General features: G+C 42.9%; 2 protein-coding genes across 6 annotated transcripts in view; one reads left to right on the top strand and one right to left on the bottom strand.

The window, feature by feature from the left end:
- Positions 1-18,664, top strand: part of LOC118398316 (dolichyl-diphosphooligosaccharide--protein glycosyltransferase subunit STT3B-like) — a 96,129-nt gene extending 77,465 nt beyond the window's left edge. The window contains exons 8-16 of one of the 2 annotated variants that reach the window (XM_052470593.1): positions 2,367-2,415; positions 2,734-2,888; positions 3,562-3,773; positions 6,699-6,886; positions 9,816-9,987; positions 10,331-10,504; positions 10,957-11,070; positions 11,656-11,862; positions 18,013-18,664. In XM_052470593.1, coding sequence (XP_052326553.1) covers positions 2,367-2,415; positions 2,734-2,888; positions 3,562-3,773; positions 6,699-6,886; positions 9,816-9,987; positions 10,331-10,504; positions 10,957-11,070; positions 11,656-11,862; positions 18,013-18,045 — 1,304 coding nt within the window. In that variant the 3' untranslated portion in view covers positions 18,046-18,664. Of the gene's footprint in view, positions 1-2,366; positions 2,416-2,733; positions 2,889-3,561; positions 3,774-6,698; positions 6,887-9,815; positions 9,988-10,330; positions 10,505-10,956; positions 11,071-11,655; positions 11,863-12,106; positions 13,927-18,012 lie in introns of those variants that run through there. The other variant, XM_035793526.2, reaches the window with a different exon arrangement.
- An 892-nt stretch (positions 18,665-19,556) lies between these two features.
- The window catches only part of LOC118397694 (oxysterol-binding protein-related protein 10-like), a 100,715-nt gene continuing 96,442 nt past the window's right edge, over positions 19,557-23,829 (bottom strand). For all 4 annotated transcript variants that reach the window (XM_052470590.1, XM_052470589.1, XM_052470591.1 and 1 more), the window contains 2 exons: positions 21,938-22,091; positions 19,557-21,560 (listed from right to left, as the gene is read on the bottom strand). In XM_052470590.1, coding sequence (XP_052326550.1) covers positions 21,468-21,560; positions 21,938-22,091 — 247 coding nt within the window. In that variant the 3' untranslated portion in view covers positions 19,557-21,467. The remainder of the gene's footprint in view (positions 21,561-21,937; positions 22,092-23,829) is intronic.

Below are 23,829 nucleotides of genomic sequence, written 5' to 3'. Positions count from 1 at the left end.
GTTAACTTGGAAACAGTTCTAAACATAATTCCACTTTGAAAGGAAGAGCTATTGTGTGTAGGCCAGTGACACTAAATTTAAATAATCCATTTTAAATTCAGGCTGGAACACCAAAAAAGGTGGAAAAAGTGAAGGGGCTATAAATACTTTCTGAAGGCACTGTAGTTAGTGGTCCTTCTGTGGCTCAGTTGGTAGAGCATGGCGCTTGTAACGCCAGGGTAGTGGGTTCGATTCCCGGGACCACCCATACGTAGAATGTATGCACACATGACTGTAAGTCGCTTTGGATAAAAGCGTCAGCTAAATGGCATATATTATTATATTATTATTATATTATAGTCACACGTAACACCTGACTTCCTCAATATATACTGTAGTATCAGGTATATACAGGTGAGTCCCTATACCCCAACATTGCACATACACCTTGCTTTCAAAAGCAAATCCTCATATACCATATACATACACCTGACCTACAAGTTCCAGTCCTTGTATACCATATAGTAACATACACTACATGACCAAAAGTATGTGGACGCCTGCTTGCCAAACATCTCATTCCACAATCATGGGCATTAATAGGAAGTTGCTCCCACTCTTCTGGGAAGGCTTTCCACTAAATGTTGGGACATTGATGTGGAGACTTGCTTCCATTCAGCCACAAGAACATTAGTGAGGTCTGGCACTGATGTTTGGTGATTAGACTTGGCTTGCAGGTGTTCCAATTCATCCCGACAGTGTTCGATGGGGTTGAGGTTAGGACTCTGTGCAGGTCAGTCAAGTTGTTCCACACCGATCTCAACAAACCATTCCTGTATGGACCTCACTTTGTGCACGGGGGCATTTTCATGCTGAAACAGGAAAGGACCTGCACCAAAGTTGGAAGCACAGAATCATCTAGAATGTCATTGTATGGTGTAGCGTTAAGATTTCCTTTCACTGGATCTAAGAGGCTTAGCCCGAACCATGGAAAGACAGTCCCAGACCATTTATTCCTCCTCCTCCACCAAACTTTACAGTTACACTTTACTATGCATTAGGGCAGGTAGCGTTCTCCTGGCATCCGCCAAACCCAGATTCATTCGTCAGACTGCCAGATGGTGAAGTGTGATTCATCACTCCAGAGAAAGCGTTTCTACTGCTCCAGATGGCAGCGCGCTAGCTTTACACTACTCCATGGCATTGCGCATGGTGACCTTAGGCTTGTGTGCGGCTGCTCTGCTGTGGAAACCCATTTCATGAAGCTCCAGACGAGCAGTTCTTGTGCTGAAGTTGCTTCCCGTATCAGTCTGGAACTCTGAGTGTTGCAACAGAGGTCAGACTATTTTTACACTCTATGCGCTTCAGCACTCGGCAGTCCCGTTCTGTGAGCTTGTGGCCGACCACTTCGCGGCTGAGCCGTTGTTTCGCCTAGACGTTTCCCCTTCACAATAACAGCACTTCCAGTTGACCGGAGGCAGCTCTAGCAGGGCAGAAATTTGACGAACTGACTTGTTGGAAAGGTGGCATCCTATGCCTGTGCCATGTTGAAAGTCACTGAGCGCTTCAGTAAGGCCATTCTACTGACAATGTTTGTCTATGGAGATTGCATGGCTGTGTGCTCGATTTTTATACAGCTGACTCCACCGGGTGTGGCTGAAATGGCCGAATCCACAAATTTGAAGGGGTGTCTCACATACTTTTGTATATAGTGTACATGTAGATCATGTGTACCACAGGTGTGTCTGTTACTCATACACCTGACTATCACAAACAGGTCCCCACATCCTGTATAGTTGCACATGCCTGGTGTACATGTAGATCATGTATAAACAACTAACACGTACAACTACACAAGCTAGTCCTCATACCATAATAGCGAAGTGTTTTTATCTCTGTTTCACGTTTAGCTTGTACTGTCGAGTGCCTTTGTTACTCATGTCCCTTGCCCAATAAACATATTGCTAACTTTCCGCTGGTCAACATTCCACTCGAGTCCCGACCCACATATGCCCTACTACTGAACAGATACCTGACCCACTAAAACAGGGCGATTTTTAATTCTGGTCCTGAGGGGCTAAAATGTATTGGTTCTCTACCTCGTAGTTAATTGCGCTTATTGAGTGTCCCAGGTTGGAATCAGTCCCTGGTTAGAATGGATGATAGTGAAAACCTGAAGTGTTCCGGGAACTCAAGGACCATAATTGAATGGCCCTACACCCAAGGGCCTCTATTCACTATGTCATTATATTTGTACACTACGCAAACTGTCTCATACTGTCAGACACCCACCAGTTTCAACCATACGCTAAAAAAGTCTGCGTCATAACCAATAATGTGTGTGTTCAAGTTCCCCAGTCCTTTGTATTGACTGTTTGTTCATTTAGGTTACATTGCTCCGTGGAGTGGGCGATTCTACTCTCTGTGGGACACCGGGTAAGCACGGCTAACCTTTCCTATCGACGAAACAGTTGTTGAATTGAACGTGTGTGTGTGTGCCGGCGAAAGGGCTTACGCCATCCATAGTCTCAAAGGAAATGCAAGCATTGTCTTTTTCTTCCCAAACACACTTAGGCTACATTCTGTACATGAACTGGAGCGTGTCTGATTTCTGCATTAAGCAATGATAAATCGGTTTGTTTGCTGACAGCAGCGCTCTAGCTCTCCGTTTCCGTTCCCTTTTTTTGAGGTGGTTTCTTGAATCTTCATATTCCCTAAATTACCAGATGTTTGTCTCCTCTATTCTCCCCCCAGCTACGCTAAGATCCATATCCCCATCATCGCGTCGGTGTCGGAGCACCAACCCACCACCTGGGTGTCATTCTTCTTCGACCTCCACATCCTGGTCTGCACCTTCCCAGCAGGCCTCTGGTTCTGCATCAAGAATGTCAACGACGAGCGCGTCTTCGGTAAACCCGGGGCTCGTTAAAACGCACAGATACTCAACATGCATACACATAATTTGAATACATCGGAATATTTGGGAGGGGAATCTGGTGATTTGAGAGGAATATGCATTAAAGCAAGGGCGTCCTCATGTTGTTGATATACTGTACACACCTGTTCCTAGGAGTTGTACTGGAAGAGGGAATTCTGAACAGAATCCCACTGCTCCAGTGCATTAGGGGCTACGCTTGAGCTGGTTTCTGTTTTTCCCTTGAACTGGAAGGAAAACTCCACCCAAAAACCATCCATTGGTATTTGTTTCATTAGTCAATTGTTGACAAGTCCCAAAATGTTTTGCTTGTCAGCAATCAAGTTTTCAAATGATGTAAATTTCAAAATACAGAAATCGTCCCCATATGATGCTGCGTTTTGCATCATGATTGCTGACAGTCCCAATGTTTTGTTTATGTCAACAATGGACTAATGAAACGAATGCCAAATGTAGTTTTCTTTTAATTGATCAATTGTTATTGATTGTCCCGAGAGCCTGCACAACTGATAACCAAGCTCTAAATCAGTTAGTCTCAGATAAATATATTTAAAAAACACCCCCGAAGACCTGAGTTGTGCACCGTGTACTTTTGACATGGGTTAAACGCTGTTTTAATTTGAACTCATCTTTCTTGCCCCCCCCAGTGGCTCTCTATGCCATCAGCGCGGTCTACTTTGCCGGGGTGATGGTGCGCCTGATGCTGACCTTGACGCCGGTGGTGTGCATGCTGTCGGCCATCGCCTTCTCCAGTGTGTTCGAGCACTACCTGGGGGATGACATGAAGAGGGAGAACCCTCCCGTAGAGGACAGCAGTGACGAGGATGACAAAAGGAGCTCAGGGAACCTCTATGACAAGGTCAGGAGGAGTCACAGTCCAGGGCCCGTATTCATTAATAGGCTTGGGCGATACCCCGGTATGGTGTAAACTGTATATTTTGAAATGCCAACGATTATGCTTTTCAATACTGTAAAAAAAAAAAAAAACAGGTGGGGTGGACTTTTTGGGGGGTTGCGGGCACCCTTTCCTCACGGAGGTGCGTGCTACGCCGATATGCATATTAGGTGCGTGCTACGCCAGCTATGCATATTATGTGCTTGCAGAAATTTTATCAAAAAAGTGAAAATGTCCTTTCCTCCATGCCAACTTTAGACCATGCGTACGCACATCTTCTAGTGACTGAAGTACCCTAAAACTTCCAATTAATAGCCCAGGCATTTATTTGATTAAATCACTGAACATAATAGGCACTTATTAGAGACGGGCTTCTATTCAAACCAGGCTTCTATTTCCTTAATGCACATGGTTTTTGCTGATGTGCATAGTTAATTGTTTAATTCCAGCATTCACTTTCAGTATTTTAATCAATTTCCTGCACTGTGTTTACACACATTTGCCATAGTATGCCTCTACAAAATATATATATATATTCCTCGGACTGCATTTTCAGAAGTTCTTACTTTTGCCACTAGAGGGCGATTTCTGGGCCTGTATCAAGGGGCCAGGGTGCACAAACTATCCATTGAATTATTCAAATTGTTGAGGCTGATATTATTTTTTATCAATCACAGATGAAGATATTAACATTTTATATTCATCCTATGTCTGCCATCTTTTTGGATGATGTGATGGCTCCCCATGCGCATGCGATATTGGTCCATATTAACCGGATATAGACGTACATGAATCAGTGTCTGCGAACGTGAGTAGGTTACCGCGAACAACGGTTGGACATCTTAGACTCAGTTTCTAATTCTTATTGTACCTCAGTGGCCTGTACTCCTGACGTTGACCGTTTTTGTGATTCCCATTTAGTTAGCAGTTTCGACTGGTGATAAAAACTGATTTCCATAATTGTTTTGAGTCATTACTGAATGATTTATTGTAACCAATCAAACATTTAACCTCGTAAGTAATTCATGTTAACATCATAAACAACTAATTTACACCCAGCGTTTATTTGAAACATATGTTTATTTGTTGCACTTTATGCTGTAGCCCAGCTATTAAAGGGGACAGGAAGCTATTTGAAGTTTTAGGTTATTGCAAGTGGGCCTAAGTATTTAGAGCCACTGGGTTGTGATGGCACTTATTCATAAAAACATAAGAAGCAGCCATTTGCCTTTTGGTGAGACACTTTTTGAATCTAAATGAATTAGGCATAGGAATCTACAGGTAAACCTCCCGAGTGGCACAGTGTTGGAGGTTCTGGGTTCGGGTCCAGGCTCTGTCGCAGCCGGCCGCGACCAGGAGACCCATGGGGCGGAGCACAATTTGGCTCAGCGTTGTCCGGGTTAGGGGAGGGTTTGGCCGGCAGGGATATCCTTGTCCCATTGCGCACTAGCGACTCCTGTGGCTGGCCGGGTACAGTACATGCTGAGACGGTCGCCAGGTTACAGCGTTTCCTCCGACACGTTGGTGCTGAGTGGATTCCGGGTTAAGTGGGCATTATGTCAAGAAGCAGTGCGGCTTGATTGGGTTGTGTTTCGGAGGATGCACGGTTCTCGACCTTCGCCTCTCCCGAGAATGTGAAATGTCAGAATAATAGTAGAGAGAATCTTTTATTTCTTTCATCACATCACAGTAGGCCTCCTTGCTCGCATGCGCTTTTTCAGTTCTGCCCACAAATTTTCTATAGGATTGAGGTCAGGGCTTTGTGATGGCCACACCAATACATTGACTTTGTTGTCCTTAAGCCATTTTGTCACAACTTTGGAAGTATGCTTGGGGTCATTGTCCGTTTGGAAGAGCCATTTGCGACCAAGAAAAAACGATGCATAACATTGTTGAATTCAAACGTTCTGCTGACGGGTCCAGAACTATTTTCACATTAAGCGAATGGAGGGTCATTTCCGGGCCGAGTTTTAGTGCTCGTTCACGTTTTACAGCCGATCTGATATACAGTGTAACGGAAACATTCGTATGTATGTGAAGTTTATAAACCTCCATATTTGACGTATTCTTTTCATAAACGGAGCACGCAGATATGTAGTGTGAAATGTACATAACGGTTATAAATGAGGAATTGGGTAAAAGTCAGTAAATTCGTTAAATCAAATCAGGTTATTGGTCGTATACACAGTTTAGCTGATGTTATAAGAATGCAGTGTAATGCTTGTGTTACTGGCTGGATGTCATAAGGTGAATGCACCAATTTGTAAGTCGCTCTGGATAAGAGCGTCTGCTAAATGACTTAAATGTAAATGTACTGGCTCTAAACAATTCAGTCAAATGTCAATCAAGTCACCCCCCAAAACGAAAATGTACATCAAGAAAATGTGGGAACAAAGTGATTGCGCAGAAGTGTTTCTAAATCTCCCCCCTTCCCTTTTTTAATTCAGTTTTCTCAAAGGAGGGAAAACATGCACGACTAGTTTGATGTAAACCATATGCCGTGGCTGTCTGTCTCCAGATCTCAAACCAATTGAACACTTATGGGAGATTCTGCAGCGGCGCCTGAGTGTTTTCCACCACCACCAAAAAAAACAAACAAATGATGGATTTCTCTTGGGAGACTGGTGTCTCATCCCTCCACTAACGTTCCAGACACTTATAGAATCTATTTGAAGCTGTTCTGGCTCCTGGTGGCCCAACGCCCTATTAACACACATTATGTTGGTGTCTCCTTTATTTTGGCAGTTACCTGTGCTTAGCCAATATACATATTCCTGTAAGGAGGTACAAAATAATGTCCAATTTCACTCTGTTTGTATTGCAACTCTGATAAGTCTGTTTTTAGTGGGCCAGTGTGTTGATGTGGTGTGCGTTTGTCTCCCTCTGCAGGCAGGAAAGGTGCGTAAGCACGTGTCTGAGCAGGAGAAGGCAGAGGAGGGCCTGGGCCCCAACATCAAGAGTATCGTGACCATGCTGATGTTGATGCTGCTCATGATGTTCGCCGTCCACTGCACATGGGTCACCAGCAACGCCTACTCCAGTCCTAGTGTGGTGCTGGCCTCCTACAACAACGATGGGTAAGGACAAACAATGTAATAATTACATGCCAGACACTGAGCCCCAATGGGAATCGAACCCGCAACCTTTGGCGTTGCAAGCGCCGTTGCTCTACCAAGTTTTTTTTTTTGTTTTGAGCCACACATGTTCAAACTACCATGCAGTTATGTAGACTAAGGCACACATTACACTCCGCGTAGAAGCGTAGCTCCACATATTTCTGACAGCAGCGTACATTCACACGCACACACTTCCTCACTCGCATATACCCACAGAAATGCACAGTCGTATTTCATCAGGTAAAAGCTGCGATGTTGATGAGCTCGGAGTGTTATATAACTCTGCATTGTTTTATTGCATCTTGTCCCATAACTCTCAACAGTGGTCTTCAATAATTTACCAAGTGTAATGTACGATACTTTCAATGTGAAGATGACGTGTGCGCTTGCAAGACTTTGTGTGCTGTTTACTTTCCAATTAGAGATTTAGACATTGAAGTGACACGTAAGTAGGAGAAAGTCTAACTCTTCGACTCTTAAGTCCTCATACATATATTTATTTGGGTACCAATGTTCCCTCGAAGCTGCGCGTGGGCGCAAAGTATCCCCGAGACTGCCACACAGCTCCCCAGGACCTCTGCGCAGAGTGCAGAAATATCAGCCCACAGAGAGATTGAACTTCACTCCACATCCTGGAGTTTTCCCTGCTAGTTAACACTATCAACGTTTCCCTTTTACTGTGGAAATTATGATCAACACAATATTAGCCACTTTCAAAGGAACTTACTGAAACAAAACGAACTATACAAGTTATTTTTGTTGTTGTAGGCAATACGCATAGGTTTAGGATTCTATTGCGCATGACTCAGCCCGTACTCTACACAGATCAGTGCGGCATAGCCAATTGGAGATGCAGTAGGCCTATATGCAAATACAACATTGCCATATATGGATCTGTGCCATTTACTTTGAACCGGACTGTGTTTTAAAGCTGTGGTCGTGAGTAGATGTGCTTGTTTTGAGATCAAATCAAGAACTGCATGTAGCAACGTGCACATTTTGTTTAGCTAGTTAGTGAGTTATTAGCTGAGTTATAGATCATTTGTAGTCGGCAATGGGGGAGTGATTGCTGCTTACAAGAGCACAAAACGTGTACATTTCTAGACATCTTTGAAAAATAAGATATTTATTTTTGCCTTAAAGGGGCAGTGTTGTATTTTGAGACAGGCTTGAATAAGCATAGTGTAGCATACTTTGGCATATTCTCTGTAATAATGGTATGAGAATAATAATAATAATGCATTTTATTTTGTGAAATGGTTTCTTACATCAAACACATTTTCAGTCACCTTGTCTGAAGTACAAGTGGATGAACAGGTTAACTTCTTATGGCTGGGGGCAGTATTGAGTTGCTTGGATAAATAAGGTGCCCAGAGTAAACTGCCTGCTACTCAGGCCCATTTGCGAATATATGCATAGTATTAGTAGATTTGGATAGAATGATGTCTGTGAGTATAACAGAACTCATATGGCAGGCAAAAACCTGAGAAGAACATCCAACCAGGAAGTGGGAAATCTGAGGTTTGTAGTTTTACAACTCTTTGCCTATCGAATATAGTTTCTATGGGGTCAAATTGCACTTCCTAAGGCTTCCGCTAGATGTCAACAGTCTTTAGAACCTTGTTTGATGCTTCTACGGTGATAGAGGGGGAAAATGGGAGCTGAATGAATTGGTGGATCGGCAGTGGCATGAGCTGGTCACGTGCGAGTTAGCTTGCGTTCCATTGCATTTCTGAAGACAAAGGAATTCTCCGACTTTATCGAACAAAACAAACATTTATTGTGGAACTGGGATTCCTGGGAGTGCATTCTGATGAAGATCATCAAAGGTAAGTGAATATTTACAATGTTATTTCTGACTTCTGTTGACTCCACAACATGGAGGATATCTGTATGTCTTGATTTGTCATCTGAGCGCTGTACTCAGATTATTGCATGCTGTGCTTTTTAGAAATCTGACACAGCAGTTGCAATGAGAAGTGTATCTATAATTCCATGCATAATAGTTGTATCTTTGATCAATGTTTTATGAGTATTTCTGTAAATTGATGTGGCTCTCTGCAAAATCACCGGATGTTTTGGAACGCGCCAATGTAAACTCATTTTTGTAAATTATCGAACAAAACATACATGTTGTCCTATGAGTATCATCTGATGATCATCAAAGGTTAGTGATTCATTTTCTCCATTTCGGCCTTTTGTGACTCCTCTCTTTGGCTGGAAAAATGGCTGTTTTTCTGTGACTATGTGCAGACCTGTCATAATAATTTGGTGTGCTTTTGTCATTAAAAGAAAAAGCCTTTTTGAAATCAGACACTGTGGTGGGATTAACAACAAGTTTATCTTTAAAATACTTGTATGTTTGAGGAATTTTAATTTCACTGGCTGTTGTCATATCGATCCCGTTAGCGGGATTCAAGCCATAAGAAGTTTTAATGCCAAGCCCTAGTGGTGTTTTTTTCCAAAAGTCTCATGGAAAGTAGGCCTACATTGGACACCACACATTGGCTGCTACTGTAGACTGAATGACAGATGTTCAAATGTTATGGGATTTGTTTTTGATGGTAGGCCACTCTGGTAGGTCTACGTTATGATCAGATAGCCAGAGTAGCCTACTTGGCAACTGTTAAAACTGTCATTTAAAGCGGGTACAGCCTCAGTGTTCACAGTAAACACACGCTGGAAGTTGCACAGACTTTTCACAATGTTCACGTTCTCTCAGCAGACCTGAAATTTGCTCGGTGCTGAAAATATTCAAGGGAACATTAGTAGATACAATTTGCGTCATCCCTGTCTCATAGATCACATAAGTTACCAAACCAATGTTTGCCTGGCTGTCCTTCCTGTTACTGTCCTTTCCGTATCTCGTCAACTCTGTCACTCCCCACAGGACGAGGAACATCCTGGATGACTTCAGGGAGGCCTACTATTGGCTGAGGCAGAACACAGACGAGCACGCGAGGGTTATGTCTTGGTGGGACTATGGCTACCAGATAGCAGGCATGGCTAATCGAACCACCCTAGTGGACAACAACACATGGAATAACAGTCATATAGCACTGGTGAGTCACACATCAAAAGGGGGCATTGGGGAGGTTTGAAGATTTGAGGGTTTTCGAGTCAACGCAGACCTCATGCTCCAAAGTAGATCAGCTTCTTGGCTCTCACCTTTCTCAATACATTTACTTGTAGGAGCTGCAGTAATGTGTGGGATTATTTTTGCTCTTATGACTTGATTGATTTTCCCAGAGCCAGCAACGACTTTGAAAAGCAAGTACTTACTTTTTTAGTCTTATACCGCCCTCTCATTTTCCCACCATCTCTATATACCTGCATCTCTTCTTTCCTCTGCTCTCTCCCTTTCTCCTCTGTACAAACTCCCGTTCTTCCCTCTCTCTTCTGTAGGTGGGCAAAGCCATGTCGTCCAATGAGAGTGCCGCGTACGAGATCATGAGGAGTCTGGACGTGGACTACGTGCTGATCATCTTCGGGGGCGTGATTGGTTACTCGGGCGACGACATCAACAAGTTCCTGTGGATGGTCAGGATAGCGGAGGGAGAGCATCCCAAGGACATTCGGGTGAGTGCCTGGTTGAGACTGCAACACGATACAGAAGGGCCCTTCATTCACTCCTATTTATGATCCTTTTTGTTATGCTGAGAAACCTGGGTAAACACTTCAATCTATCAGTCTGGAACAAACCCAAGGACATTGCTGTTCCTAGCAATGTTTATTTTAGACAATGACACTTGGTCGTTGAATAAAGTGTCCGATATCCAATGCAGATTTGTTAAGGTATTTATTTCCCCATGCGGGTTTGAATGTCAAAGAGATTAACTGAACTATTGAGGGTTGTAAGACTGCGTCATATCGTAGACGGCAATTTGGCAAAGTGTTTCAGTTTTTATTCCGCTGTTAAGTGCAGTCTCTATTTGATGAGATCAATAAGTATCCTCGAAGAAATGTGGGATTTGGTCTGAACCCCCAAGTGTCTCACTCTCACTGCCTTCTTCCCTCCTTGTGCCCTTCAGGAGAGTGACTACTTCACCCCTCAGGGAGAGTTCCGTGTGGACAAGGCCGGCTCGCCTGTCCTGCTCAACTGCCTTATGTACAAGATGTCCTACTACCGCTTCGGCGAGATGCAGGTGAGCGGTGGGGAAATACTTGAAGCTAAAGTAGGCTACGGTAAGCACTGACGGACGAGAGAGGGGCTTAAGGACGTGCTGACAGAAGCGTGGGAGGGAAAGCGCTCAGATGCACAGGCTTTTGGCAGGTACAGGCGAGATATGAGCGAGAAGAGCTGCCAGGTACTTAAAGGGAGCTGCGTGTTGCCTGGCCAGCAGCTCAGTGAAGAGGAGGAAGGATCAGTGGGCTGCTTCAGTAGTGTCCAGAGACAGCCAGGCAAGCAGAGTTCTGTCTCATGGCTTAACCCATGGAGGAGATGGAGAGATGGGTTTAGAGCAGGATAAAGGCAAGGGAAGAGATTGGTTTTGAGGAAGTGACTAGGACAAGATTGGAAAGACATAATTAGTTATCAGGTGGAGGGAGGGATAGGTGATGTACAGATTTAAAAGAGCAGGGAAAGAGCCTGATAATGAAGTAAGATGAAAAACAGCACTTGTTTGAAGGTAGAATCAACCTTTACACAAGCACCATACTCACTTTTGCTCAGTCAGTAGCTGACCTCGTCAACACCCTCAACCCCACCTACTGCTGTCCTTATCTCTCAGCTGGACTTCCGGACACCGCCTGGGTTCGACCGCACCCGCAACGCCGAGATCGGCAACAAGGACATCAAGTTCAAGCACCTAGAGGAGGCGTTCACTTCGGAGCACTGGCTGGTGCGCATCTACAAGGTGAAGAAGCTGGAGAACAGGGAGCCGCTGGAGCACAAGCTCCGCAGCATCGTGCCCAGGCAGAAGTACACCGCCAAAAAGGTACAAGGCTTCCATGTCTCTCAGCATTCATTGTGCTAATGAATGTAAGACATCTGATACTGGCGGAGTGAGTTTACATATTGTTCTCAAATTTTAGCCACCGAAAGGAAATGTTCATCAAATGTGAGCCGACTCACTTTTATTTCATACTGTTAATGTGTGCTCCAATTCAGATGAGTAGATATGTAGGAACAAGTTGCAAATTGAAAATTGATTTGTAAATCAAGTTTGTTTTATTGCACAGACTGCTAAGAGGAAGCGAGGACACATCAGGAATAAGCTGGTCCTGAAGAAAGGCAAGAAACTAAACAAGAAACAATGAAGATGGACACGACACAAAAATAAATAAAAAATAACTAGCTAAGAAAACTACCAATGAAAAAGAATGCCCATTGTATGGAATGCGAGCACTTAGCCTCGAGGGCTAGTCCTCTGAGCGCAGCACCCCCTGTGGTGGGGAGGGTGAAGTGTCATGTCTGGCTAGCCCCAGAACCTTTGTCCGTTTTATCCAGAGGATCTTTTGTCATGCTCTTTTCTTCTTCTTTGTACTTGAATGTGTGGCAAGGCACTGAGCTGCTGAAACCGGGGTGAGCGTACATTTTGTGGTACATTTAACTGTTATTCTAGAGAGGGGGACAAAACAAAGAAAGGAAACTGAGGAGGCTGGGAGCAATTGCACCAAAGAGCCCTTGATTTAGCTCCTTGGCACATGTAAACATGTTTCTTTTGTGAGGGTGAGGAAGCATTGGAATTGAGGACATTTTCCTGACACGCGTACGGAGGAATTCCACTGTCTAGGCCCAGCTGATTTACTTCTGATGGTTACTTTTAATCATTACTTTGTTTTGGCCCTAATTTGTGGTTACCGAGACAATTCTTTAGGAAATAAAAGGCCTAATATGTAAATATGTTATGTAAAGAAAATGTCTGATAGGGTTGTAATATATTGGATTCTTGTGGTGATTTTTTTTTAAATACGCAGATTTCTTCTCTTTACTTTGTTGTGATGTATTTTTCTGGCAGCAGCTAGAACAGTGAATGCAATAATTCTCCTTAGGAGGGACTTGAGATTTTGTTTAAAATGAATGTGAATTTAAGAAAACCCCCCCCCCGGAAATTGCTTAGATTGTATATTCTGCTGCTAGGTTTAAAAATGTAAGCAATTCTATATTTAAAAAAAAGTTTTGATTTAATAAAGAGGCCTCCACCCTGCGAGCCTATTGCCTCGTTGCTGGTCTCTTCGTCACCACGTTAGTATGTCCATCTGTCTTCTCATAGTCATTTTTGCCTGCCCACGTACACATGTTTATGCTGTTGAGTTAATGTAGCCAAGAGTAGGGTAATGCAGGGAAGTGTTGAAGATGGCTGCCAGTGAGTGGACAAAGCAGTGGTGCCCTCTGTTAACACTACTGGGCCTGTTGTTAAAAACCTGTGTTGAACACTGAAGGATCGTATGTTTGGGGGGGGTGATGCATCAGATGGTCTACACATAAACTTTCTAGGAATACAGAGTTTTTATTTAATTGACATCTTCAATCACTCAACAGTTTACCTCTTTTGTTTGATACTTATTTTGCGTTTCCTTTAAACGCAGAAGTGATGTCATTTCACCTTTTTGGATATTAAAAATGGCGCTGTTCGTGTCTCTTGAGCTTCTCTGAGAGACTGCATTGTCACTGCTTTCACTTAATGGCCCTCCATACGTCATATCGACCTTGCTCAAACACACACTCGAGAAACTTATGTTAAACTGCTTATATCAGAGATTTTCAATGTGTGTGAGGAGACGAAGGGATTGGATTGAGCCTTAATGTGATATAGAAAGTGTACAGGTTGTTCGCCCTCTTGTTACCTTGTTTATTATGTCTGGTTTTATTGGGGATGGTGGACTAGTTCCTTCTCTTCTGGGTTCTCAATGCCTTCTCTTCCTCGCTCTGCCACACCACTACATTGATTTTTATTTTTAAATTTTATTTTTAAATCTAACAACCCTGGTCCCCCTCACCTTCCAAGTTAACATGTTTAAATGTAGAGTAAATAAAAGATTCAACTTTGTAAGAAGAATTGGTCCTCAAATTATTCACTATCCCGATAGTAACACAATCATTGTAAGGTGTTTGCCTGAAGTATCTTAGGTTTTTGGGGGGCTGCTTTTACTAAAGTTGATCAGAGGCTTCAGGCAATTCCAGGAAATGCATGTATTCAGTGAGACGGGAATTACAAGGCCACTTTTTAAAGCGCAATACAATGGAAATGCATTCTAAAGCACAAAAGACACCTTTTTACATGGAATTCTCTCATCTATAACAGTGAAAGGCCTGGGTATACAGTGCCCTCCACTAATATTGGCACCCTTTGGTAAATATGATCAAATACCTTTGTTTATCCTCTTGGTCTTTCATTCAACCAAAAAAATATAACCTTTTTATTAAAGTCAACCAATTGAAAGTATTTTTAAAATGTTAATTATCATAAAACAAATCTCAAATTGTGGCACACATTTCATTTAATACTTTGTGCAACCTCACTGCACTGAGTCTTCTCCTATAATGTGTAATGAGGTTGGTGAACACATGGCAAGATATGAGACCATCCCTCCATGCAGAATCTCTCCAGGTCCTTCAGATTCCAAGGTCCACGCTTGTGGACTCATCTTCAGCTCATCCCACAGGTTTTCTACGGCGTTTAGGTCAGCGGACTGGGACGACCATGGCAAAACCTTGATTCTGTGGTCAGTGAACCATTGTTGTGTTGATTTTGAGGTGTGCTTTGGATCATTGTCCTGCTGGAAGCTCCCACCAAGGCCCAGTTTAAGCTTCCTAACAGGCAGTCAGGTTTTGTTTTAATATCTGCCATGATATGTATCCTAACACGTTGTCCAGGGTCTTTGGAAGTAAAACTGCCCCACAACATCCAATATACTTCACAGTGGGGATGAGGTCCTTTTCTGCATGGCCATCTTTCTGCCTACGCTCTCATCTGACCATAGAACCCGGTCCCATTGAAAGTTCCAGTAACGTTCCGCAGTTACTTGAGTTTGACAGCAAAGGATTTGTTTATGGCAACCATCCCAAGCAGCTTGTGGTTATGTAGGTGGCGTCTGATCGTAGCCTTTTGTCACACATTTACTGTATTCTCGTGTCATTCCCATAGTGATGGATGGCTATGGGAACTTGGCCTGTGTGTCACATTTATACCCCACTGAAACAAAGGCATGGCTTATCACTTGTGCTCCTAATCACTCAGGTGAACTTAAAGTAAAATAGAAATATGCTTCAGTTGGATTTTACTCAAGGATTTCTATGGGTGCCAATAATTGTGGCACGTGTGTTGTAGAAAAATTGTGAAATAAAATAAATATTTCTCTACCATTTTACTTCAATTAAAAGGTTAGATTTTGTGAATATTTTGAATGAAAGACCAAGCGGATAAACAGCAGACATATTTACAGAGGGTATATATATTAGTGGAGGGCGCTGTAAACTGAGGGTTCAGAGAATGTAAATGTACCACACGATGGCAGCACTAGCTTTCAAATTACAGCTGTTCTGTATTTTCATTTACTGACTCGTTACTTGGGAGAGTTTAACGTCTTATGACAACAGAGGCTTATTGTGATTGCCAGGGCACATTTTTTTTTAGAACAAGACAATGTCCCAATCCCTACCCTATTCAACCTACACTCCATGGCCAAAAGCATGTGGACAGGTGCTCATTGAACATCTCAATCCAAAATCATGGGCATTAATATGGACTCCCCTCCTCCCTTTGCTGCTATAACAGCCTCCTCCCCTCCTCCCTTTGCTGCTATAACAGCCTCCTCCCCTCCTCCCTTTGCTGCTATAACAGCCTCCTCCCCTCCTCCCTTTGCTGCTATAACAGCCTCCAGGATTTTTTCCCCTCACTAGATGTTGTAGCATTGCTGCGGGGACTTAAGCCACGAGCATTAGTCAGGCACTGATATTAGGTGTGGCTAATCAGTCAGCGTTCCAATTCATCCTAAAGGTGTTCAATGGGATTGAGTTCAGGGCTCTGTGCAGGCCACAAGTTCTTCCACACTGATCTCGACAAAACCATTTCTGTATGGACCTCGCTTTGTGCACGGAGGCATTGTCATGGTGAACAAAGTTGGAAGCACAGAATCATTTAGAATGTCAATGTATTCTGTAGCGTTAAGATTTCCCTTCGCTGGAAGAACTAGCTCGAACCAAGAATAACACCCCCACCAAACTTTAGTTGACACTGCATTTCGGCGGGTATTCTCCTGGCAAACCCAGATTCGTCTGTCGCACTGCCAGATAGAGAAACGTGATTCATCACTCCAGAGTCCAATGGTGGCGAGCTTTACACCACTCCAGCTGACGCTTGGCATTGCGCATGGTGATCGTAGGCTTGTGTGCGACTGCTAGGCCATGGAAACCATGAAGCTCCCGACGAACAGTTCTTGTGCTGACATTGCATCCAGAGGCAGTGTGGGACTCTGTAGTGTGTGTTGCTACCAAGGACAGAGCTTGTGTGGCCTACCACTTTGCGGCTGAGCCGTTGTTGCTCCTAGACGTTTCCACTTCACAGGGGCAGCTCTAGCAGGACAGAAATTTGGTGAACTGACTTGTTGGAAAGGTGGCATCCTACGACAGTACCACGTTGAAAGTCACTGAGTACAAGCCATTCTACTACTGCCTATGCTTGTCTATAGAGATTGCGTGGCTGTGTGCTCAATATTATACCAGTCAGCAACGGGTTGGGCTAAAAAAGCCAAATCCACAATTTTGTCCATGTCGTGTATGTTAAATGGTGTTGCATAGGTTTTTTTTTTTTATCCAAGTGAAGTTTGGTTCAAGCTCTTGGATACATTGCAGTGAAATGTTTATTAATGTACACACATTCATAATATCTATTTGTGAGCAGATCCTTCCAAATAAGCCACAGTCACTATCCTGTTTTGGAAACGCCAGTCCCATCAGACAGTGATCATGTATATTGACTGTATCAATACCTGCGCTTGTCTTGAGTTCGGTGTGCTGGGGACTCTAATCAAAATCATGCATCTGATTATTTCCAGTAGTTCTGGTCACGATCCCTAGTAATTCAAGAACACAATTGGGGCCCGATTCCAACCCAAGTTAATTAAGCGCTTGTAAATGGAACGTTATTCCTTTTTTTATGCACTTTGTATTCTGACCTTGAACTTAAGTATTAGACTAGCTTTCTATTCACCTGCTATTCATTTGGGGTGGAGATCGAAAAAGCGGAGGTACACTATCAGTCAAAAGGGTTTTTATTATTTTCTAGAATAGTGATTTCAAATCTATGAAATGACACTGATTACATTTGTTAAACAAATCAAAATATATTTTAGAATCTTCAAGTAGCCACCCTTTGCCAAGAGTGTGCAAAGCTGTCAAGGCATTCTCTCAACCAGCTTCATGAGGTAGTCACCTGGAATGCATTTCAGTTTGGAAGTCAGCCTTGTGGCAAGAACAGCTCAAATAAGCATTGCGAAATGACAGTCCATTACATGAAGGTCAGTCAATACAAAAAATGTCAAGAACTTTGAACATTTCTTCAAGCGCAGTCGCAAAAACCATCAAGCGCTATGATGAAACTGTCTCATGAGGACCGCCACAGGAATGGAAGAACCAGAGTTCTCTGCTGCAGAGGATAAGTTCATTAAAGTTACCAGCCTCAAATTACAGCCCAAATAAATGCTTCGCAGAGTTCAAGTAACAGATGCATCTCAACATCAACTGTTCAGAGGAGACGATGTCAATCAGGCCTTCATGGTTGAATTGCTACAAAGGAAACCACTACTAAAGGACACCGATAAGATGAAGAGACTTGCTTGGGCCAAGAAACACGAGCAATGGACATTAGACCAGTGGAAATTTGTCCTTTGGTCTGGAGTCCAAATTGGAGATTTTTGGTTCCAACATCCTTGTCTTTATGAGACACGTGGGTGAACAGATCTCCATGCTCCATACAGTTGGAAATACACATTCGGAGGAGGCGGTGTGGGGGTGCTTTGCTGGTGACGCTGACTTATTTAGAAATCAAGGCACGATTAACCAGCATGGCTACCACAGCATTCTGCAGCAACACGCCATCCCATTTGGTTTGTACTTAGTCCCACTATCATTTGTTTTTCAACAGGACAATGACCCAACACACCTTCAGGCTGGGTAAGGGCTATTTTACCAAGATGGAGTGCTGCATCAGATGACCTGGCCTCCACAATCCCCCGACTACCTGCCCTCCAGGACACCTACACCACCTGATGTCACAGGAAGGCCAAAAAGATCATCAAGGACAACAACCACCCGAGCCACTGTCTGTCTGTTCACCCCACTATCATCCAGAAGGCGAGGTCAGTACAGGTGCATCAAAGCTGGGAGCGAGACTGAAAAACAGCTTCTATCTCAAGGCCATCAGACTGTTAAAACAGCCATCACAAACATTGAGTGGCTGCTGCCAACATACACACTCAAATCTCTGGCCAATTTAATATATTTAATAAAGGTATTACTAGTCACTTTAAGTAACGGCACTTTAATAATGTCTACATATCCTACATTACTCATCTCATATGTATATACTGTATTCTATACCATCTTGCCTATGCCGCACGGCCATCGCTCACCATATGTACATATTCTTATTCTTTACATTTGTGTGTATAAGTCAGTCATTGTGAATTTGTTAGATATTACTGCACTGTCGGAACTAGAAGCACAAGCATTTTGCTACACTCGCATTTACGTCTGCTAACCATGTGTATGTGACAAATACAATTTGATTCGATTCATTCCTTGTGTTATTATTTTCTTCTATTTATTCCTTGGACTCTTATCATTTTCTCTCTGCATTTTTGGAAAGGGCCCGTAAGTAAACGTTTGACTGTTAGTCACGGCCATGTGGTTGTTGCTGTGGATCATTAGTAACAGTAAAAAAAAGACATGTAGGCTAATTCAATCGTTATGGAACGATCGTAACAGTTGGAACCCAACGAATGGCACAATACTTGGCTGTGTCATCACAGTATTGCCGGAACTGATCAGGTATATAGCCTACTATTGTGCACTTCCCTCTCTTACAATTCTATGTACACTTAATCTTCCAACATTACCTTGTGTTAAAGAACTGAATGTGGCAATTTTCTGAATGACTCAAACCACAGTTCTTTCTTTCGTGCGTAAAGGCTCTCCAAACCTGTTTTTTATGATTCATAAACACTTTCCGAACCCTAAATAATTTTAAAAACATTTTACTTTTTTATTTTACCTTTATTTTACTAGGCAAGTCAGTTAAGAACCAATTCTTATTTTCAATGACGGCCTAGGAACAGTGGGTTAACTGCCTGTTCAGGGGCAGAACGACAGATTTGTACCTTGTCAGCTCGGGGATTCGAACTTGCAACCTTTCGGTTACTAGTCCAACACTCTAACCACTAGGCTACCCTGCCGCCCCAAATAATCTACCCTGCCACCCTAAATAATCTACAAGATCTGAGTATTCTTAAATCGACCAATTGGTGCTGAAACTGAGACAAATGTTCTGTTCATTTCATTCTAACATTCTGTTCTCTCAATATATTCTATTGAGTCTTTCGACAAAATTCAAACTAAAAGGCACACCGTATTTAAAGGGATGGCTAATGTATTGAAAACCCTATTGAATGAAAACTCCACAAGAACATCTGTTGGCCAGGAAGTGGGATGGTAATTCAGCAGTTTAATTTATTCAGTGCGTGCAAGGGAACCACACCTGCAAAGCCCGGTAGGCACTTTCATAAGGTAAGTCAGTATACCAACTATTGAGAAGTGCGTAGGAAAGGTGTGCGTGAGAAATGCGCAATTTCTTAAAAGTTGGAATCGGGCCCTTCTCCAAATTACTCAGTAGCTGCAAGAAACTGGACTGCTACTTTTCCTCCCTGGTGATTTTCTCATTTGGACTGCAAGGAGATCCTGACGTTAATAGAGATACCATGATAGTACTACAATGTAATGCTGCAAGACACACAGTCTATAGTCATGGATGGTTGAAATGACTTCACAACCAGAGAATATAGATCACTATCACTATAATCTAGATCACTATTCTAAGACTAAAATATGGAGAAAACTAAAAACAAAGATGTTCCATTAGTTGTTTGGCTGAATAATAAATATAATAAAGGCAATCAGATACAGCGCATTTGGAAATATTCCGACCCCTTTTTCCACATTACATTTCCAGTCTCATTACAAACGGTCAGAATACTTATGTAAATAAGGTATGTTTAAAAAAATTGCAAACATTTAAAAAAAATAATAATAATTTTTGCTTTGTCGTTATGGGGTGTTGTGTGTAGATCAATGAGGAAATTGTTTTATTTAATCAATTTTAGAATAAGGCTCTAACGTTTGTTCCATTACAGCCTTATTTTAAAATGGATCAACATAATAAATAATCTACACCCAACACCCCGTAACGACAAAGCAAAAACAGGTATTTTTGCAAATTGTGGAGAAAGTCAAGGGGTCTGAATACTTTCCGAATGCACTGTATAATAGTATTTAACTAAATATATACACAGTATATACTGTACGTCAGTTAGTACATTTTGTGAAAATGTAAACGTATAATAGCTATGCATGACCCAAAACATCCCCTCCACCACCACCGTACCTCATATCCTGTCAACAATATAATTCAGAAGGACATCTGGAGAGACGGTGCCCCTCTGTGAGAATGTGGTTGTGTCTTCCTGTGCACCTCATCCATATTCAATGCAGAGGCAGCCCACTGAGATATTAGCATGAGGAGTTCGTGAGCTGGGTACAGCCCCAGCTTAATTATGTGACATCAATGCCAACCTAAGGACACGTCCCTGGAAGGAGGAAAGACCCCAATCGGGAGATGGACAGTCCGACACGACCGTTGGAACCTAAAGCAAAAAAACGGCGACGGTGTGGTATTACGACCGCAATAAGTGGGGAAGAGAGTGATGGGAAATCTGTTTGCATGGAAGAGCTGAGGCAGTCCGCTCCGTTCAGGAATGGTCGAAACTCCTTCCAAAGGTCGGGATGGGATAAGGATGGGTGGAATGGAAAAGTGGTAGGAAATCGGCTACTTCTAAGTCATCAGCATTTGTTAAAAACAGGACGGGAACTCATGTAACACAAACGCATCTCTGCCATGATCACGGTTGTATTCCACCAACACGGCAATGGACTCCTGATCTGATGCCATCTGCATTCTTCTACCATTGCATTCTGATGCTGTGTGACAAATAAAGGCGATTGGACCAAAATGGACCATTTGTGTCAACACAACTGGTACAAAAAAAAATGGTGGCAAATCATATCATACTGTGCATTTGCAAAAAAAATATTGCCTTGGGCAAAGTGAAAAATCGAAACGCTCTACCTTCGAACACTATAAAAAAAAATCTATATTTGTCCCGCCCCCACCCTCGTAGTTCAAGTGGAAACCACTTTGGCACCTTGATCCACATGAGTGTGTCCTTTGTCCATGTCATTAAGAGTCAGTATCTCAGGTCCCAATAGAGAGTGGCATCACTCCCTCAATACGCTGTTCCATCATTATCCTTCCCCTGGCCTCGTCCCTCATTTAGGGGGATAGAGGCACTCTGTTAGAGCAGTCTGGTTCTTGTGCCAGTGCGATTTCCACAGAGTATTGTGGTAGATCCAGCCTTCTCCCTAAAAGGCAAGAACAAAGACACAAAAACCAGATGAGCATCCGTGGTTAAATTGAGCCGGATTCACCTGGAGCCGGGCTCCTGCACCTTGGGACAAAGCACCCTTAGTGGAGGTACCAACAACCAGATGTATCCGGTTTTCAGGGATAGAGCTCATTCAACCTTGCTCCCTTTTCCGCTGAAAACCGGATGTGGGACCTCCGCACAGGCGTTATCTTTCAGGTTAGGTCAAAGAGCCGAGCTCCAGCACTTCATGGGTCCAGAGAGACAAGCAGGGTAAAAAGTCAGATAAAAAGGTATGATCAACCAAGGTAAGGGATACGATTGAACATATAGTTTTATATTTAACCCCGGCTCAACCTCCTCCTGGAACGGTACCTTTTTGCTGAAATATGTGGGTGTCCAGGGCGAGTTATCTGCAGCTCTCTGCATCTCCTCCCTTCTCTGGCGCTCCTCTAGACGATGCTTGTGTTCCGTGGCCTCGTCCATGTTCCCCTCCTTCAGTGACTTGGTGACATGCTGCCATAACCGCCTACACAGACACATAAACAAAATGTATATAATTGGGTATCACGAGCCCAAGAGTGGACAGAGCATGACATTCCATTCCAAGACCTACAGCTTCTGTAATTGACAGTGCCCCCCTTTCAACCAATCACAGAACAAACTGCTCTTCCCCATCATCCTGTTCCAACTCTGAATGCGCTGCTAGTTGTCAGCAGACCCTTTATGTCTTTTTAAGGTCATCAGAACCAAAGGACAACTAAACCCATTTCTTCACTGTATTAAAACTGCTGTTGGACTCTTGACATGTTGATATAACCTGGAAATATATATACTGAACAAAAATATAAAAACACAACATGCAACAATTTCAAAGATTTGACTGAGTTACAGTTCATATAAGGAAATCAGTTAATTGAAATAAATTCGTTAGGCCCTAAATCGATGGATTTCACATGACTGGGAATACAGATAGATATGCATCTGTTGGTTACAGATGCCTTCAAAGGAAGGGGTGTGGATCCCAAACATGCTCAATGTGTGAGATGTCTGGTGAGTATGCAGGCCATGGAAGAACTGGGACATTTTCAGCTTCCAGGAATTGTATACAAAAAGATCCTTGCTTACATGGGGCCGTGCATTATCATGCTGAAACATGAGGTGATGGTGGCAGTTTATTGGCACGACAATGGGCCTCAATAACTTGTCATGGTATCTCTGTGCATTCAAATTGCAATCAATAAAATGCAATTATGTTCGTTGTCCATAGTTTATGCCCATACCATAATTCCACAGCCACCATGGGCCACTCTGTTCACTGCGTTGACAATCAGCAAACCGCTCGCCCAACGTCTGCGGTTGTGATGCCGGTTGGAAGTACCGTCAAATGGTAGAGAAATTAACATTCAATTCTCAGGCAACAGCTCTGGTGGACATTCCTGCAGTCTGCAGTCCAATTGCACGCTCCCTCAGAACTTGAGATCTGTGGCACTGCAGATTTTAGAGTAGTGCACCTGTGTAATGATCATGCTGTTTAATCAGCATCTTGATATGCCACACCTGTCAGGAGGATGGATTATCTTGGCAAAGGAGAAATGTTCACTAACAGGGACGTAAAACAAATTTGAGAACAACGTTTGAGAGAAATGAGCTTTTTGTGCGTATGGAACATATCTGGGACCTTTTATTCCAGCTCATTAAACATGGGACCAACACTTTACATGTTACTTTTTGTTCAGTGTACATTGTGATACTTTCCCTCATGTTATTAAAAGGTATCATGTGGATTTTATAAACATAAAATGTCTGGACTTTAATCATGGTCAAATTTGGACTCCACAGACTACGTATTTTATCAAAACTCCTTTAAACATTCTGTGAACACTTATGAGTGTTCAGTAAATGTGTTTTGTTCCCCGGGGTCGACTGGGCGGTCCCAATGACATTGTCTGTCCGTTAGAGCCCGCCTTCTCAAAGAACCCCTATAAATTAGAGGTCTTACTAAACAGAAATCAGATCAGGTGCCGAAGGGCGAGGACACATCATTGGAAAATATGATCCCATCTTCTTGGAAACCACACGCAGATCAAGGAAGCCTTATCCAACTCAGACAGAACAATCCCCTAACAGGAACTCTGCTGAAACCGAAAAATGGTTCACTCAATACGAACCACAGTCTTCAATACACTCAAAAGGGGAACTGAATCAAAATGATATTGCACCCGAGTGCCTTAAAACACTATCCGTTTGGACTGAACAAACTGAGA

The sequence above is a fragment of the Oncorhynchus keta genome, chromosome 19 (genome assembly GCF_023373465.1).
Source record: "Oncorhynchus keta strain PuntledgeMale-10-30-2019 chromosome 19, Oket_V2, whole genome shotgun sequence".
Lineage (NCBI taxonomy): Eukaryota > Metazoa > Chordata > Actinopteri > Salmoniformes > Salmonidae > Oncorhynchus > Oncorhynchus keta.
This window is presented reverse-complemented; position numbering and strand designations above follow the sequence as displayed.